The sequence below is a fragment of the Pteropus alecto genome, unplaced genomic scaffold, assembly GCF_000325575.1.
Source record: "Pteropus alecto unplaced genomic scaffold, ASM32557v1 scaffold57, whole genome shotgun sequence".
Lineage (NCBI taxonomy): Eukaryota > Metazoa > Chordata > Mammalia > Chiroptera > Pteropodidae > Pteropus > Pteropus alecto.
The window spans coordinates 10,415,242-10,434,624 of NW_006442508.1; the positions used below are offsets into that span (position 1 = coordinate 10,415,242).

At 34.5% G+C, this 19,383-nt stretch overlaps 1 protein-coding gene across 1 annotated transcript in view; it reads left to right on the plus strand.

The window, feature by feature from the left end:
* The first annotated feature begins 647 nt into the window (after positions 1-647).
* EXOC1 (exocyst complex component 1) overlaps positions 648-19,383 on the plus strand; it is a 58,075-nt gene continuing 39,339 nt past the window's right edge. Inside the window, 7 exon segments of the mRNA XM_015597603.2 lie at positions 648-880; positions 4,494-4,627; positions 7,590-7,720; positions 10,538-10,697; positions 14,862-15,049; positions 16,984-17,211; positions 17,414-17,546. Of these exon segments, the coding sequence (XP_015453089.1) occupies positions 4,504-4,627; positions 7,590-7,720; positions 10,538-10,697; positions 14,862-15,049; positions 16,984-17,211; positions 17,414-17,546 (964 nt within the window). The 5' untranslated portion in view covers positions 648-880; positions 4,494-4,503.

Consider the following 19,383-nt stretch of genomic DNA (forward strand, 5'->3'; position numbering starts at 1 on the left):
CCACGCCCATCCCTCCTCTTCTTCCTCCTGCACCGGGTCGACTTCCGGCGTGGAGGTTTGTCACGTGCCCGGACATGGGAAGTGGTGGCCGAACGGCTGCTTCCAGCTCACGGCTCAGTTGAGAGGCGCATCTTAGTAGCGGTGGCTGCCGCCGCCGCATCCCGTCTCGGTTTCGGAGGACCCGCCTCGGCACAGCCGGGCTCGGTCCGGCCTCGCGGTAAGCCCTTAGGCCGCGGCTGCACAGTAGTCCCGGTGGCGGCGGACAGGCGCCAGGATCTGAGGCAGCTCCTCAGTTCCCCTGCAGGCTCAGCGCCCGGGGTCGGGTACCTCTTCCTCCACTGTCAGGCCTCCCTTCCTTTCCCCGCTTGTCTGGGTAAGGCGCAAAGTCCGCTTGGAGCATCCCCCATATCTTTGTTGTCCTGGGAGCTGAGAGAGCAATCCTCACACATCTCTTTATTGATCCGCCCATAGAAACCATATTTCAGTTGGCCAAAACGGCCCTGATCATTTTCCTCTTTGGCATAGACCAGGAGAGGAGAGCGTGACAATGTCTTCCCCTTGGTCCAAACCCACATTCTTTTAAATCTCTTAAGTATATTTCCCTGTGTCCGTGCACAGTTTTTTTTTTTTTTTTCTGTATGACAGTGCTCCATGCGCTGAGCTGTCTTGATTACATACGCTGCCCAACCCACATGGACACACATTGACAAGCTATTTGTCATGAATAGAATGGTCCAACTGAATTTAAATACAAAAGAACCAATACAGAGTAAGCAGTATCTCACTCCTCTGGAACGTGGTCAAGCATGGATTCTTAAATCTGGAAAATAGTTTTAGAGGATCTCTAGTGATGAATTCACTGACTTAACAGAAAAGTAAGGTAAAGACTGTAGAGTTAATCACTTTACCCTTAGAACGTAAATGCTATGGAGGCATGAGTGGCCTTTTCTTCATGACACATACATATCTGTCATATTCACCACTGCAACCTAGAAGAGTACCTCACAGTAGGCATCAGTATTTGCTGAATGAATGAGGGTCACATAGTGCCTTTCATTATGCCTAACTCCTTTATGAAGTATGCCTGGTTTTCTGTCTGTTTCGTTCTCTCTCTCTCTCTCAACCACTTACCATTTGTTGTTTTTAACCAAAGAGGGACTGCGTGGTAAATGTTGGCTACTAATAATAATTCATCTGGCCAGTTTTAACCTGAACCATTCAGTTCAGGTTTCCTCAAGAGGTATTTGCTGAGTATTTACTAAGAAAGGAACACAAAACTGCCAGAGTGTCTCACTTTCCTCTCTTCCTTCTCTCTCTCTCTCTTTCAAGAAAGTTTTTGAGATCCACAAACACGATTTCATGAAGCAATTGGACAGCAGCAGGTGCTTGATTGATTAGTAAATACAGTAAGTGCTATAGCAATTGAGAGATCAGTTTGGATGAAGATCTTTATCGAATCAACTTCATATAAACCATGAAGCGTAATTAGAATTTGGATATGGAAAAGCAACTAGGCAGAATGAATAAGAGGGCTCGGAGTGTAAGGTTTGCATTTGGGAACATTAGTAAAACGTTGAGCAAGGGCATGTGATGAAAGCTGTGTTTTGTATTACTTGTTTGTTTGGGGTCTTGGGGTTATGGAAGCTTGCAAAGAGATAACCAGATACTGTAGTGTTAAATAAATATAGTTGACATGAAACCGGGTTAATGTGTGGTCAGTGGGAACAGAATGAGAGGATAAATTATGTGTAAATAAGGGGGAAATCAACAGAATGTGGTGGCAGATTTTATGTTGACAGTGGAGGAGGAGAATCAAATATGACAGATTTCGAACCTGGACATTGGCTTACAGATGTGAGAGTTGGAAAGGCGGAACCTTTGGGAAGCTGTAGCTGTTGTTTGGTACTACCATTTTGGTTAATTTATTAAATACCTGCTTTGTCTTTGCCAAGTTCTAGGAATAAAAAGATGAGTAAGACATGGTCCCTACAAGAAGCTACTTTTAGTGAGAGAGAGAATACAACTAGTTAGGTTTGTAAGTGCTCTGTAAGCAGAGTAGAGAGGAAATGTTACAGAGGAAGAAAGGGAACTATTCTTTGTGTGTGTGTGACGACTTCACAAAAGGGCGACATTTTAGCAGGATTTTGAGGAATGAATTGGAATTTCCCAGGGAGAAAAGAATTCCCGGAATAGGAAATTGCATGAACAAAACTCAGAGATGGAAAATTAAACCGGTCAGTATCCTGTGTGGCTTGGGCATAAGATGGAGTACAGCTTTTAACACAGTGTGTGAGCCCTAGAACATATTGAGGAATTAGTAACAAAGCCATTTTGTAATAGGCAGAATGGAGGTTAATATAGATGATGCAGAGAGATGGAAAAGAAAGCAAATGGGGAAAATTGTACTTCATGGCTTCTATATTCTCTGCAGGATGGATGGTGAAGTCATTTGCAGAGAGGGAGGGGGTGGACACCAGAGCTGGGGCTTGAAAGAAGTAAGAATTTGCAACAACACTGATGGGGAATAGGAAGAGGAATTGTCAAGGGAAATGTTAAAGAATTGCTGAGCAACGCTGAAAGTCTAGCTTTGACTGGATTTAGACATTTGTACTGAATGCAGTGAAGGACATGTGGTCTTCTTAAGTGGCACATGGTAGCCCAAGAGAAGTGGAGAAAGAATACAGTTTATGGAGCTTTATAAATAGGATGAACTGGTCTACAAACAGTAAGATAACTGAAGAAGTGGTGTGGGTGTAGAGAAATGAACACTGCTTCCAGGCTAGATTGGAGAAGAAATTAAACTGGAGGCCAGATAAAATAGGAGGGAGAAAGAGGTCAGAAGACTAGAGGCTGAAATGTGAAAGAGGGAGGATCTGATTTTTGTGAGAAAAGCAATTTTTTGAGTTGGAGCAGAGATAAAATTTTCACAGATTAAGTAAAACAGAGGAGATACCTAGTTTACAAAAGTGTCATTGCGTTATAAAAATTCATTCTAAGTCATTTATTTAAAACTCATAATTTCTTTATTTTCCCATAGAAATGGCATTCGAAGTAGAAATTAATTTCCTAGGCAAGCTCACATATATGAAATACTACATTTGCATTGTAAAATAGTAATATATATGTACACACAAATATATATATTCAAAAAATAAAATTGAACAGATTAAAAAAAAACAAGTTGGTATTTTTAAAAAGATGTCGAATTATTTGAGAAAACGTAGAAACATTTTTTTTACCACAACTTTATTGAGATGTAATTCATATACCATAAAATTCACCCTTTTCAAGAGCATAATTCAGTGTTTTTTAAAGTATATTCACAAGGTTACACAACCATCACTACTAATTCAAGGACATTTTCATCACCCAAAAAAGAAACCTCATACCCATTAGCAGTCACTCGCCATTCCTCTCTGCCCCCAGCCCCTGACAATCACAAACCTTTCTGTCTCTATGGATTTGTCAACTTTGGACATTTTATATAAATGGAATTATAAAATATGTGGTCCTTTTTTTTTTTTAACATGTGCTTTTTAACTGGCTTCTTTCACTTAGCAGAATGTTTTAAGGATTCATCAGTGTTGTGGCATGTATCAGTGCTTTGTTCCTGTTATGGCCAAATAACATTCCACTATGGGCATTATATTTTATATTGTAGTATCAGCTCATTGGTTAATGGACATTTGTCTTGTTTCCACTTTTCAGCTATTGTGAATACTTCATGTACATGTTTTTGTGTGGATGTGTTTTCAGTTCTCTTGAGTATATACTTGGGAGTGGAATTGCTGGATCATATGGTAACTCCATATTTAACTTTTTGAGGAACCACTAAATTGTTTTCCAAAGTGGCTGCACCATTTTACAATTACCAGCGATTTGAGAGTTCCTTTTTCTCCACATCTTTACTGACACTTGTCTTTTTATTTTAGCCATCCTAGTGAGTATAAAGTGGTTGGTATTTCATTGTGGTTTTAATTTGCATTTCCCTAAACTAATGCTGTAGATCATTTTTTCGTGTGATTATTGTCATTTGAATATCTTTGTTGAAATGTCTAGTCAAATCCTTTGCTAAGTTTTTAATTGGGATAGTTTTCTTTTTATTGTTGAATTATAATTGAGTCGTAAGAGTTTTTTATATATATATAGGAACATTATATTTAAAGATTTAGCATGGGTTTTAAATTATTTTCTTAAATTTTTTTTTTCTTCGCATTATAATACTTGGTGAGCACTTCCAAAGATTTTAGAATCTGATAGCACCGGTTCTCTAATTTCTTTTCCAAACATACACCTTTTTATAATGTAGGTGTGTTAATATATTAAATCATTCTTCCTATGCTATTCTTATTCTTATAATGTAGGTGTGTTAATATATTAAATCATTCTTCCTATGCTAGTTAGCCAAAAATAAGATTTTTTTAGTCATAAATGGAACAATGTAAGAATGATTTTGAGAATGAGCTTAATAGCTGTACTCTGAACTTTTTCAGCTGAGTAAAGATGACAGCAATCAAGCATGCATTACAAAGAGACATTTTTACACCAAATGATGAACGCTTGCTGAGTATTGTCAATGTCTGCAAAGCAGGAAAAAAGAAAAAGAATTGTTTTTTGTGTGCCACAGGTGGGTATTTGGTAAGAAAAATTTGTTTGACATTCTTTTATTCTTTTATCCCCTAGGGGACTTTTCCTCCTCGTTTTAAATATTCTCATTGTCTCTATAAGTGGAAAAAACTATTGGGCCAACAAATGCATTTTTTAATTGCTTTTAATTAAATACTGAGTAGAAACCAAAAAATTTCTATAACATATATATAAGATGTGAAGATTAATCACACCGTGAACACTTGTGTCCCCACCACCCAGTATAAGAAGAATATTACCATTACTTAGAAGTTTCCCGTGTGCCTTTCCCTGATCCCATTCCCTTCCCTCCCTATTTAAGAGGTAACTAGTATCCTGAATTTTGGTTTCCTATTTCCTTGCTTTTCTTTATCATTTTATAATATGTATTTATAATTATCACATAATATATTGTTTTGCATGTCTTTGAACTTTGCATAAATTGAATCATAGTTCATGTATTCATTTGTGACTTTTTCCATTCAATATTATGTTCATGTTTGTGAGTTTTAGCTCTCTTCTTTCATATAGCGATAATTCCTTCATTTTCACTGCTGTGTGGTATTCTGCTCTATGAGAGTACAGTTTACTTACCTGTCCTACTAGTGATGAACATTAGGTTTGTTTCTAGGTTTTGCTATTCAAATAGTACTTATATGACATGGTTGTCCTTGTCTCATGTATACAGGCAATAATTTTCTAGGGTCTATATTTAAGTGCAGAGTTGCTGGCTCATGGGCATGTGGATTTCAACTCCGATACCAAATTATTTTCAAAAGTAGTTGTACAGGTTTTCACTCTCACAAGCAGTATGTGTTTTGAGTTCTTCACATCCTAGTCAAAACTTGATTTTGATACTCGGTTTCCAACAGACTGTTAATTGTTTCCAGTGCGGTGGATGTAAAATAGTATTTCATCGAGATTTTACATTGTAGTTCCTTCATAATGAAATTGAGCCTCTTTTCATGAATTGATGAGCCATTTAGTTTCCTTATTTAAGACATTGCCCGTTTAAGCCTTTTGCTCATTTTCCTATTGTATTGGTTGTCCTTTTATTGATTTATTTAAGTTCTTTATATAAGTTGGATACTAATCCTTTGTTGGTTATATGAGTCCTATTTTGTGGCTTATGTTTTACTTTCTATGATGACTTATAATGAAATTTATAATTTTAATGAAATCAAATTACTCAATCTATTCTTTTATGGCTTTTCCTTTTTGTGTCTTATTTAAGATATCTTCCTTCCCCTGGAGTAATAAACGTATTCACCTATATTATAAAAGTTTAAAAATTTTACCTTTCACATTTTAGTCTTTAATTTACCTATGTGCATGTTTGTAGTAGTGAGTGTGTGTTTCTGAGTTCTTATATCTGGTTTTTATTTTGTCTTGTTTTGGTATTCTTTCACCTAATTTTTAGATTGAAATTGTCAAGTTCCATTTTTTGTTGGGATTTTGATTGGAATCGTTTTGAATTGATAGTTCACTTTGGAGAGAACTTACATTTTTATGATATTGAATCTTGTCTATCAACATGGTACAGTTTGCACTTATCTAGGTCTTTAATGTCTTTCAGTAAGGTTTACAGTTTTCAAGGCTTTCAATAAGTTTTACAGTTTTAAAAGCTTTTGCACATGTGTTATATTTATTCCCAGGTATTTCTTTATTCCTAGATGTTTTTGATACTATCATAATAATAACTCATTAATACATTTCTAAGACTTCATTTTTTAAGAGCACTTTTAGGTTTACAACACAATTGAGAGGGAGCTACAGAGATTTCTCATATGGCCTTTGTCCCCACACATACATAGACTCCCCCTTTATTAATACCACTCATAGCAGTGGTACATTTGTTACCATGAATGAACCTACATTGACACATCACAGTCAGCCAAAGTCCATAGCTTACCGTAGGGGTTACTCTTGGTATCATACATGCTGTGGGTTTGTACAAATGTATAATAACATATTCATCATTATAATATCATACAGAGTATTTTTACTGCCCTGAAAATCCTCTATGCAGTCTGCCTGTTCATTTCTTCCATAACCCCTAGCAATCACTGATCTTTTTACTGTTTTCATAGTGTTACTTTTTCCAGAATGGCATATAGGTGGAATTATACAGTTTATAGCCTTCTCAGATTGATTTCTTTCATTCAGTAATATGCATTTAAGGTTTTTCCATGTCTTTTTATGGCTCAATAGTTCATTTATTTTTAGTGCTGAGTAACATCCCATTGTCTAGACATACCACAGTTTATTTATCCATTCACCTATTGACAGACATCTTGGTTGCTTCCAAGTTTTGGCAATTATGAATAAAACAACTATAAACATCCATGTGCAGGTTTTTATGAAGACATACATTTCAACTCCTTTGGGTAGATGCCAAGGAGCATGATTGCTGGATCATATGTTAAGGGTATGTTTGGTTTTGTAAGAAATTGACAGACTATCTTCCAAAGTGCTGTACCATTTTCATTCCCTCTAGCAATGTATGAGAGTTCCTGTTGCTCCACGTCTTCTCTAGCCTTTGGTATTGTCAGTGTTCTAGATTTTGGCCATGCTAATAAGCGTGTAGTGGTATTGCAATGCTTTAATTCACATTTCCCTTACGCTACATGCCGTGAAGCATCTTTTCATATGCTTTGTGATCTGTATATCTTTTTTTGGTCTGTTAAGGTATTTGGCCCATTTTTTAGTCAGATTTTTTTTTCTTACTGTTGCGTTTTAAGGGTCTTACTACTCAAGGAATCTGCCTTTGACCTTCTAGTCTGATCTGGAAACTTTCATTAGTATTCTGAGCATTGCTCAGTCATAGCATTTGTTGTGAAGTATTACTCCTTTTTTTAGCATTGTGTACAGGCACCTGACAGCTATATTTTCAATGAGTGAATGAATGAAGGAAGAAGTAAGTGAATGATATTTCTAATGAATGTGTGTATTTTATTCAACAGTAACAACTGAACGCCCCGTGCAGGTGAAGGTGGTCAAAGTCAAGAAATCTGATAAAGGAGATTTCTACAAAAGGCAAATTGCTTGGGCCCTTCGAGACCTTGCTGTGGTAGATGCCAAGGATGCCATTAAAGTATGTTTTATTTAGTTTTTTGACCTGTGTTCAAAAAGTATCTTTCATTTTATACCATAGTATTATGTCTTCTAAAATGATCTAACCTTTTTTTGTGTGTGTAACTCACTAGTCCATCAGCTAATCAAGAATTAGTCTAAAGTACATTACTCAACCTTTAATTCCCCCACTCCCCACTCTCAGGCTACTAAAAATAAGTACATAGTATGTTTGTTTCATTTTTTTTGAGCTACAATTATGTTTGTGCACAAGCTACATAAACGAGAGCAAAGTTTGACTCAAACTTTATACATTTATTTGTTTAGATCAGGTAGACTTAGTATAAAATCCATAAATTAGTACAGATTTTAAAGTGGTGTGTTATGTGAGTGGTTTTTTAAAAAAATCATTGTTCTGGTAAAACTTAGTTCAAAATCATATATAATATCAAAATGAGTCTTAGTCCTCACATTATTAGTCTACATTATTAATGTAGAATCATCAACTGAGGCAGCTCACCTTTTGGGCCATGGTCTAATGTTTGTGGCTCAAATAAAGGAAGTGATAGTGAGTCACACACCTTATCCTAAGGAACTTAAAGAATAAGATATAAGACTATAAATTTTACACCTTTCAATTAGGCCATATTCAAACTCCAAGAAAGTCGAGTAAGATGATAATCATGTTAAAGGACCACCTTTATTCCTGACACTTCAAGGCTTTTCACAGCAATACCTATTTTTTTTTCCTAAAGAAATCAAGTAGAGCTTCTTAGGTTAAATCAAGTGCTTCCTCCTCCTCTTCCTCTCTAACTCTGCCCCTCATCCTCCTCTGCGGCCCAACAGTACCTCCAGAATGCCAGGGAATGCTTGGACCAAATCCACTTATACTTTTGATGGGGCTAATAGCAAGCCTTAGATTAATGTCATTCCAGGTGCCCTTTGATTTAACTCTGCAAGTCTCATACATTTATTAACAAGGCACAAAGGAGTAAAAACTACCTTTGTAGAATAATGTAATAACAAAATGCTGGTTTTACCCTTACCCTGGTATAAGGCCATGAGGAAATAAAAGCTGAACAAAATGACAGGCAGTTGAGTCATATGCAAAAAATTTTTAAATGAAGCAAGAACAAGTTTAGGAGAGTCCTGCATATCTGTAGAATTCTTTCAAATATAGAGAATGCCTTTAAGTATTTTAGGCAAAGCAGGTCTTTTCTTTATTCCTAAGGAGCAACCAATTTTTAGAAAAATGTGGAAACAGGATTTGGCAGATGCTTTGGGTCTGTACATGTGTATGTATTGGAAAGAATATTAAAATGGGATTTTTAGAGAACTAATTATTTAACAAATAATTTCTGTTACCATGGGAAAGGATCAAGAGTAGAGACTTTTTTGGTAGATTTCTGTTTAAGAAAAAATACTGTAAGAACATTTTAGACACACATCTTTATTAAAAAACAAAAACAAAAACTTTTTTCCTTCAGTAGTTTTGCATTTTACAACCCTCTTGGTTTGCATTATTCTCTAACATTGCTGAAGGCTTTCTCACAGCTGATGCCTCATTGCTGACTTGCTTAATGGATTTTTTTTTTTCATTTTATGTAGGCACCTTGGTGTGTGTGTGTGTGTGCGCGCTATATATGGATATAAAACATAAAATTTTTATACATAGCCTAACATTAGCCATTTAGTACCACACATTGATTTGTGTGAGTGTTGCCACTGGAGCACTCATTTACTCTTATGGCATTATGGGAAATATTCCCAGGGAAGAGACCATTTCCCATCAAGTTTCATATTAATTGCCAATACTCTTAGATATTTCATAAGTAATAATGCAATTACCTTTTCTGCTTATTGAGATATAATTAAACTAGTAGTTCCATGCTGCTCTAGTGTAATTGTATCACAGGTCAAGTCTTGATCCCTAATTAATCTCAAATCTTCACAGTAAGTCTGATATAACTTCCCTTGCTTTTAAGGTCTTTATTTAAATTTTGTTCCCCGTAAATAACACTTTAAATTGATTGAATATACTGTAGTTAGCCTTCGGTAGAATATTAAGACATTCGAACCTATTTTTTAATTCCTTGGATGTGAACAAAAGTATACATTTTTTTTTTTTCATTTTTTATATAGTAGTCAAGTAGTTCTACATTCAAGGGAGAATTAGCCTAGCATGAAATTATTGCTATCATGTCACTCAAGAGACATGTAGAGAGCACAGTTCAGTTCCTTCACATGACTTGAGCTTTTCCTTACTTTTGAGACACCTTTATTTGTTCTATATGTTCAGAATTAAAAACAGTTAGGAGCAGTTCCTATTTTTCACCTGATTTGTTTTTGAAAACCACTCCAGGATATAGATTGTATTTTTTTTCTTATGTGTTATGATTAGAAGATATATTCTTTGTCAAGGAATTAGTATCAAATTACAGTTATGAATAATAGTACCTTATCAAAGAAAAAGTGTAACTCTAAAACCCCATAGGCAATTTAAAAAGAAAAATTAGGTCTACATCAAAACTAGAGACCATTGTCATCTTATACACTAGGAAACTGAGACATCTTGTACTTCTACTCATAGACCTAAGGGGACTAGGAAAAAAATTACCAAAACACTGTTTTTTATCCAGCTGCTTCTGGGAAGAAAACAAAGTTTTTGCTATAATTTGAATTCTGTGAGCCGTTCTCTGCAAGTCACTTAGCTGATTTTTAATGGTGATTTTTTTCAAGAACAGCTTCAACTTTTTTTGTTTTATTGAAATACAGATTTTACAATAATGAAAATGGGATATGATCAAAAACAATTATCTTTTGTATATTTTTATTTCAGGAAAATCCTGAATTTGATTTACATTTTGAAAAAATATATAAATGGGTGGCCAGCAGCACTGCTGAAAAGAATGCATTTATTTCATGCATTTGGAAGTTGAATCAGCGCTATCTCCGAAAGAAAATTGATTTTGTCAATGTTAGTTCACAGCTTTTGGAAGGTAAAGTTAAATAAAAATGAACATGTAAAATCAAGTGTGTGTATAACTGAATATATAATATTATATAATATATAATATATAATTTGACATTATTTGAAATAATTAGAACACTTTTAAAATAATATTTTATTGCAGGAGTGATCCATGCTTGTTATAGAAAATTGATACATTAAATTAAATAAATAAAAATTACACATAAACGTAATCTTCAGAAAACTACTGTTAATATTTTGTTAGATATTCTTCTAACCTTTTCTGTATGCATACGTTTTAAATAAAGAAATCTACGTTGTTTCCTACTATACTTTTTCATATCATGTATTGTGAACATTTTTCATGTTACTAAATACTTATCCAGCATTATTTTTAATGGCACCATAGTATTCCATTGTATGGATATACCGAATTTATTTACTCACATTTTTAATTTTCCAATCTTTGCTTATTTTATAAAACTCTGAGATGAATATCTTTGTAGCTATATTTTTGTGCAGAATATAGCTGTCGCAGTTAAGAACACAACTGGAGTGCAACTGCCTGGGTTCAGATCCTGGCTTTGTCACTTACTAGATATGTGACTTTGAGTTATTCTATATTTTAGTTTTCCTTGCCTCAGAAATAGAGATAATAATAGAATCTGCCCCACAGGATTGTCGTGAGGATTAAGTTAATATATGAACATGATGAAAGCAATACTAGGTATATAGTAAGTACTCAATAAATATTAACTATTATTATCAGGATAAAATCCTTAGATAATTTTGATCTATATATCTTTAGGAATGTTACTAAGGATTCTTTTGTATTACAAAATAAAAACTCTACTGTTAATTATTGAAAATAGGAGATTTTATTCTTTTAAAATTTCTTTCATAAAGACAAACATTGTAAGAAAATGGTTCTGTATGCCTTATGGATGCAATTTGTATTGTATTCTTTATCTCAAAGTGGGCAGTTGTAATGACAGTATGCAAGTAAACAGTTGTTGCTCTGTTGAGAAAAAAAACTTAGATTTATCCTAAATTATGTATTTTTGAAAGAAAACTTAAGTTTGTCCTAAGTTGTATATTAACGTTTAAAATTAGAAGCTTTTATTTTGTCAGGTTGAAACATCTGAAATTGGCAATATTCTGCCATTCTGACCTATAAAATTGACAGTTTCAGATACTTCAGACTATTCCTTTACTTAGTCACTTGCCTCTGTCTTTTCTCTATTTTGTTTCACTTATTCCTTTTCTGTTTGGCCATGGATCTTCCTCTCTTTAAATGTAGTATTCGTTCTCATCGGATATAAATTAGTGATTCCATTATGGGTTTCAGGCTTAATCCTTGGAACTGGCAGAGACAAGTCACATCGTCAGGCCCTGTGCTCCTCCCCACAGTGAGGCTGGCCTTGTGTAGGAGCCCTCAGGGTTGCCCTATCACCAACATTAGACCCCAATGTCTTGGTGATTGAGTGTGTTGAGAGAATGACTTTCAAGGAATTTATGGTAGTTTGTCATGCCTTGAATAGTGGTTTAATTTATTTTATTTTATTTTATTATTTTAGGGTTGAACATTCTGTTAAGTGAATTTAAAAGCTTGCCGTTCTGTTTTCAAATATTACATACCTCCAGATGTTATTTATTGCCTTAGATGTATTTTAAACCAATATATTTCATTAAGTCAACAATATCAGAACATACCTGTATTTACCTCATTAAGGATCCTTAAGGATCTTCTCAGTATTCTTAAAATTGATCTTAATTTGAGTTAATATTTATAAAAATAACCATTACTTTGGTTTAGTAGAGTTCAGGGAGTAGCTTTCTTAATGTCTACAAGCTTGTTTTAATGTTTTACTGGACTTTAAAATCATGGCTGGTAATTACCATTTTAAAAAAATTAGATTGTCTCTAAGCTTTAGAAAACAAATTATCACCGTCTCTTTTTTTAAGAGATAAATAATCATACAAGTAAGTAAGACTATTCATTGTGAATGTTAGCAGTGGTGACTTTAGTATTTTTTATTGGTGACAGTTGAATGTTCATGCTAATAATTGGGGTTTCTTAGTAGAATATGGTTTTCAAAAGAGGACTTGGTTAGCAATTGAAGAAGAGTGAAGTTTTCATTTGGCCTTTTGTTCATTCTTGCAACTAAATTTTTAAAAATCTTTGACTTGAATCCTTAAATGCCGGTTTGAACTGGAATCTTGTATGTTCTTTTAATTGCTTCAATTTTGTCCTTTCTAACTGTTTTATGACTAATCCATTGTGAGGGTGTGTCTAGATAAAGGTTTGGGGCTTTGAGTGAAAATAACTAGACTAAATGCATGAGTCACAGCTGACCTAAAAATAATTCCCAGGAAGTGATCTGTTTCCCACTTTTCTCCTCCAAGGACTAGTCAGTACTGTTTCTGAAAAGACTAAGAAAAAATAGAAAGATAAATGTATTTTTAGTAACTGTCAGAAAATAAATAAGTAAAAGGAACTCTCGAAATTTAGCTTCTTATGGATCTTTCCACTTTGTAGTTTATATTGACATTGTCTTTAAACCTTGATTTTAGCATGAAATTCAAATGAAATATGGGTAGTATTTTAAAAATTTAAACCTGTATAATTTTCTACCCAGCTAATCTTCTTTGCTTACTTTCCTCTGCTTTTTTCATACCTTTTTATTCTCCAGAACTGCCTAAAGTTACAGAAGGTGCGTAACACCTTTCCTTGTTTTTCTATTCTGTATATTTTTATTACTTGACATTGTTATGTACTGTTGGTTGCATATTTTATGAAATTGTGTTCAGGGACAAGTTTATTACTACAAAATCCATATGGTGATAAAATTAATGATAGTATTAATTATTAACGTCCAAGGACTGTTTCATGGAAGAGAAAATACTTCTGAAGCGGTTGTGATCATTTAAAATATTTGTTTATTTTAAATATCTACTTGTGTAAAGAGCTGTACTGAATGTTTTGGTCAGTCCCTATTTCCTAGTGGCTGATACACGGTCACACACATGAAAGTTTAACATTTCCACAGTGAACTAAAATGTACTTACTCAAAGGACAAAGAGCTTGGGGTTGCCACTCTAAAAACTTATATACTGTAACCTACAATTGCCTGTACCAAAAGTTTTAAGTCTCATTTTTTTTTCTGGGACATTATCTAAATTTGCCTAATTAGTATTCTTCAGAGTAAGTCCTTTGTTAATTTGAATTAGCTGTTTTTTGTTGTAGGACAAAATAAGGTATGTCAAGTCACGTTGAATGTAAATATTCATTGTTTTCAGAGAAAACAATGAATATTTAAAGCATCCAGAGTTCGTGATTTAAATCTTGTCCCATTATTTGATGAAAATCTGTAACTTTAATTACAGGTTTATTTAGGGGTAAAAATTATTTTTTTCATTTTTCCTCAACCTCAGCTTTATATAAAATCTCACAAATTGAACTGAAACATTTATCTAGAAAGCACCTCAGATTTGACCTCTTGGTCTTTTGTTATGAAGCACGAAGACCATTTATATTTTGTAATTTCAAACAGCCCTGTTGCTGTTGCTCTTTTATCATAGAGTTATTGAGAACACTCCTATAACTGACCTTTAGAAATTTTATCAATCTGTGTGTAATTTGTTTAAACAAAGTAATAGAAAATTTAGTTAATACTTTCAGTGCCCAAAATAAATTGTGACTTGTAGATGCATTTTTCGTTTCAATTAAAAGTTACTTGAAAAAATGTTACAAAGACAAAAATAACAGAAGAAAAATGTTACCTGGGAAAAAAAAGGAAAGCAAATTGTTTTCATGTGTTCTGAATTCATAATCGTTGTTTTGTTAGAGCAGCAATCACCTCAGGTAGGAAAGAAGAGTTAGGCTTCTTTCCATGTGTTTGTTTTGTTTTGTATTTGTCTTTTATTTTAATACAGTTTGGGAAATTGTGACTAAAGCCTGTTTTAACATTTGTAAGTCAGTGAATTAGACTGCATGCTTTTTATTTGTTACAATAAACGTTATAGTAACATACGCCATTCTTTATAAAAATAAGTTTTTTTCATATATTTTGAATTTTATTTTTCAGCCACTAAATGTGACCTGTGCTTCTAATTGACCTTACCTATAAGTACCATATTATTGTCCTTCTTACTTTTTTACTACTTTATTTTTAATTTTTACCTCTTTAAGAATCTGTTCCAAGTGGAGAAAATCAGAGTGTGACAGGAGGTGATGAAGAAGCAGTAGATGAATACCAAGAATTAAATGCAAGAGAAGAGCAGGATATTGAAATAATGATGGAAGGCTGTGAATGTGCAATCTCTAATGCTGAGGCCTTTGCAGAAAAGTTATCCAGAGAGCTACAGGTGCTAGATGGGGTAAGACTTTCTTGCAATCTATGATTTGTGATGTGCAGTGAATTGAGAAGACTGGTGTTCACATTTTACTGCCTCAGTGTGATTATTGCTGTCTTTCTCTATAAGAGCATTACCAGCTGCCATCAGTCTTTCAATGTTCTTGATCATTCTTATTAGGCCAATGAAGGCAGTTGGCTCCAGTCTTAGCTTTTGGAAGGTTCCTAATATGAAGTGATGGAACTAAAAAGTAGCCAACCAGAGGCAATTTGGGGGTTGATTCTCCAGCCTCTGAAACACCTCAGAATAGTTCAACACAGAAGAATAGCATTTTTGTTGTTTGAAAAAAATAAGTACAAATTAGAGAGGAATTGGGCTGAAATAAGTGAATCATTTACCTAAAGGGAGCAGAATAAGTGTGATGAAAACAGGAGAGTCAGACGAAAAGGATGTTTGATTCTTCTGCTAAAATATTTTGGAATAGATCCTTTAATTTGTAGTTTCTGAATCTTTATCTAAATGCACATCTTTAGAAAGTGAAAGAGCCAGAAGTAGTACTAAATGTGAGGAAATCTAACAAACATTTGGGGTTTTTTGTTTTTTGTTTACACAAGGTAAGCATTTAAGAAAAACCCTCAGAAAATAAGGATTTTTTTTTTTACAGTAGAGAAGAAAAGCTTTATTAGAAGGGAAAGTACACTCCAGATGTGGAAGCGGGCCTGAGCAAGAGAAGCATGGCTCAAAAGGCCTGGTATCAAAGCCAGAATAAGGAATATTTTAAGACTTAAATAGTTGTGATCTTTTATACATGATAGGTACAGAAATTATGAGGTTGAAATTAGGCCCTGCGATTACGTGAATAGTCAAGCTTATGAATTTGCAAATGTTACTGAAACTAAAGCCTAAGAGAGACTTCTAGATGTTAAAGTGGAAATTGTCCTGGACAAATTCAAGCCCTAACCCTGCTGCCTAAGATTTCATTGTGTCTGAGCCCTCCTTACTTTATAGTTTGGCTATACTAGTTCAGTGATTATGATTATATAAAATAGCATATATGAAATTACAGCATCAACTGTACAATGATATTCTTTTAATTCTTTGTCCAAGTTTTCTCATCATACTAGGTTACCTGCCTTTTTTTTTTTTTTTTGGTATGGCAGGTGAACACACAATGCAAGTTACCTGCCTTCTTAATGTGGCTTTATATTTTCTTTTCTAATTAATATTTGCATATATGTTCCAAGTCATATTGCTTTGCAGTGTTATTTTGGATTTGGCAGCTTCCATATTTCAGGGAATTTAGAATCAATAGAATCATTTAAAAAACAATGGTAAAGAGATGGTGGTTTGTTACTGCTTTGCTTGGAAAAAAACATAGTTGAAAATGAAAGATAAGAAGAAGAAGACCATAGAAGGAGCTATCTTTTGGCCATATGCTCTTCCATATTCTGTTAGTGCAAATTGTACTAGCCTTAGTTCCATGTAACTTTTAAAGGCTGGTATACCACTGCTACCTTCTTGACTAAGGAATTACATAGGTGATGATGCTTTTATTTAGGATTTTACATGAATGTTAAGTATAAAAAATTCCTAGAGCTAGTAGAATTGGAAGAAACGTTACTGATGAAGTAGTCTAATGCCCCTCAGTTTACAAAAATGAGAATACACCGTTCATTAATGATGATACGTTGTAGGGCAGAACCGTACTTGTGTGGTCTGTGGAAATATAAAATATTGACACCTGTTTCCTAACCTTGATGTAAGAGGCAAGTAAGTATACTATCTTGAAATACTGTGTAAAATGTGGAATGTAAACATAAAGTGATAAAGTAAATGTATAGATGTACATGTCAACCTTTGTTACTCTGCTGTCAATGAGATTTGGCAGTATTTCATCTTTATAGTACTTATACATATTTAAATAATGTGAAGTGTTACTTTTGTTTTTAATTTCGTAGGCCAACATCCAGTCAATCATGGCCTCTGAAAAACAAGTGAATATCCTTATGAAGTTGCTGGACGAGGCTTTAAAAGAGGTGGATCAGATTGAATTGAAACTGAGCAGTTATGAGGAAATGCTCCAAAGTGTGAAAGAACAAATGGATCAGATCTCTGAAAGCAACCACCTAATTCATCTTAGTAACACTAATAATGTAAAGCTCCTATCTGAGATAGAGTTCCTTGTGGTAAGTGCGATTATAAATTACCAACAATAAAAGAAAAAAATCTCATGATAATATATAAAAGCCATTTGTAAACATTTTCAAATTTTCTTACGAGAGCAAGATTTAAAATAATTCCAAAGACTTAGTGATAGGATTGAGTAGCCACTTACCTATAAATTTTCCTAAATTACATGTGTACCTGGTGTATTTACATATATTCCAGAACCACATGGACTTGGCCAAAGGTCATATAAAGGCCCTTCAGGAAGGAGATCTTGCTTCTTCCAGAGGCATCGAGGCCTGCACCAATGCCGCCGATGCCCTTCTGCAGTGCATGAATGTAGCTCTCCGACCAGGTATGCTTGTTGGAGATGATAAAATCTGACCAAGAATCTGAGACTAAGCCTGTAACTTAGTATAATGCTTATGTGGGCAAGTGGTTTAGGGTTATATCATTAGCTATACAAACACATTCTACTTATTTACAAACATATTTCTATTGGCACTGAGAACTTTTTAATTTCATTTCCTTCTGACTGACCATCAGTGGCTCAAGTTAACACCATGGTTTTTCTTCATTACAGTCCATAAAACCTCGAACAAAGTGGATGCTTGGGTTAGACCAGAGAACATAAGGTTTTGCTGAGCCAGTGGTTCCAAAACGACTTGGCATCGGAATCACCAGGAAGGCTTGTTAAAAGACAGATAGCCAGGCCTCACACCCAGATTCAGTAAGTCTGGGCTGAGGCTTTAGAATCCACACTTCTAACAGTTTCAAGATGTTGCTGAGTAAGGATGGCACTTTGCTGTCCATTGCATTATACTATTTTTTCCCTGACCTTTTTTTTTAAGTTAATTTTATTTTTATGTTGACGTTGGTTAATGAAATCTGGTAAGTTTGAGATTACTGTACGTTTTAACAGTAGGACACATATATATCTACATTGTGTGTTCACCTCCCATAGTTAGATTTCTTTCTGTCACCATATATTTGACCCGTTAACCCCATCTACCCTTTGATAACCACTAGTCTATTGTCCATATCCATGAGTCTCTGTTTGTTTGTCCTGCTCATTTGTTGCTTTTAGGTTTATATCCCACATATAAGTGATAGCATATGATTTTCAACTTTTTCTATCTGGCTTATTTCGCTTAGTATGATTATCTCGAGGTCCATCCAGGTTGTCACAAATGACAGTATTTCATCTCTTCTTATAAATGAGTAATATTCCATTGTATATATGTACCACAGTTTCTTTAGCCAATCATCTATTGTAGGACACTTCGGTTGCTTCCATGTCCTGGCCACCGTGAATAATGCTGCTATGAACATCGGTGTGCAAATATCTTTTCTGATATGGGTTTTCAAGTCTTTGGGGTAAATACCCAGTAGAGGGATTGCTGGATCATATGGTAGATCAATTCTTAGTTTTTTGAGGAACCTCCATTCTGTTTTCCATAGTGGCTGTACCAATTTGCAGTCCCACCAGCAGTGTATGAGGGTTCCTTTTTCTTCGCATCCTCTCCAACACTTGTTAACTTGTCCTGTTAATAATAGCTATTTTAGCAGGTGTGAGATGGTTATCTCATTGTGGTTTTGATTTACATTTCCCTTACAGCAATGTTGAGCATCTTTTCATATACTTCTTGGCCATGCGTATGTCCTCTAGGGAGAAGTGTCTGTTCATGTTCCCTGCCCATTTTTGATTGGATCGTTTGTTTGTTTTTTTTTGTTATTGAGTCGTATGAGTTCTTTGTAAATTTTGGGTATTAGGTCCTTATCAGAGGCCTTGCTTGCAAATATATTTTCCCATTCGGATAGTTGTCTCTTTACCTTATTGACGATTTCTTTTGCTGAGCAGAAGCTTTTCAATTTGATGTAGCCTCATTCATTTATTTTTGCTTTTACTTCCCTTGCCTTTGAGGTCAAATTCATAAAATCCTCTTTAGGTTCAAAGTCCTTGAGTTTAGTTCTTATGTTTTCTTCTATGCATTTTATTGTTTCAGGACTTATAGTCAGGTCCTTAATCCATTTTGAGTTAACTTTGGTGTGTGGTGGTAGACAACAGTCCAGTTTCATTCTTTTGCAAGTGGCTTTCCAGTTTTCCCGGCACCATTTATTAAAGAGGCTTTCCTTTCTCCACTGTATGTTTTTGACTTTTTTGTCAAAAATTATTTACACACGTAAATATA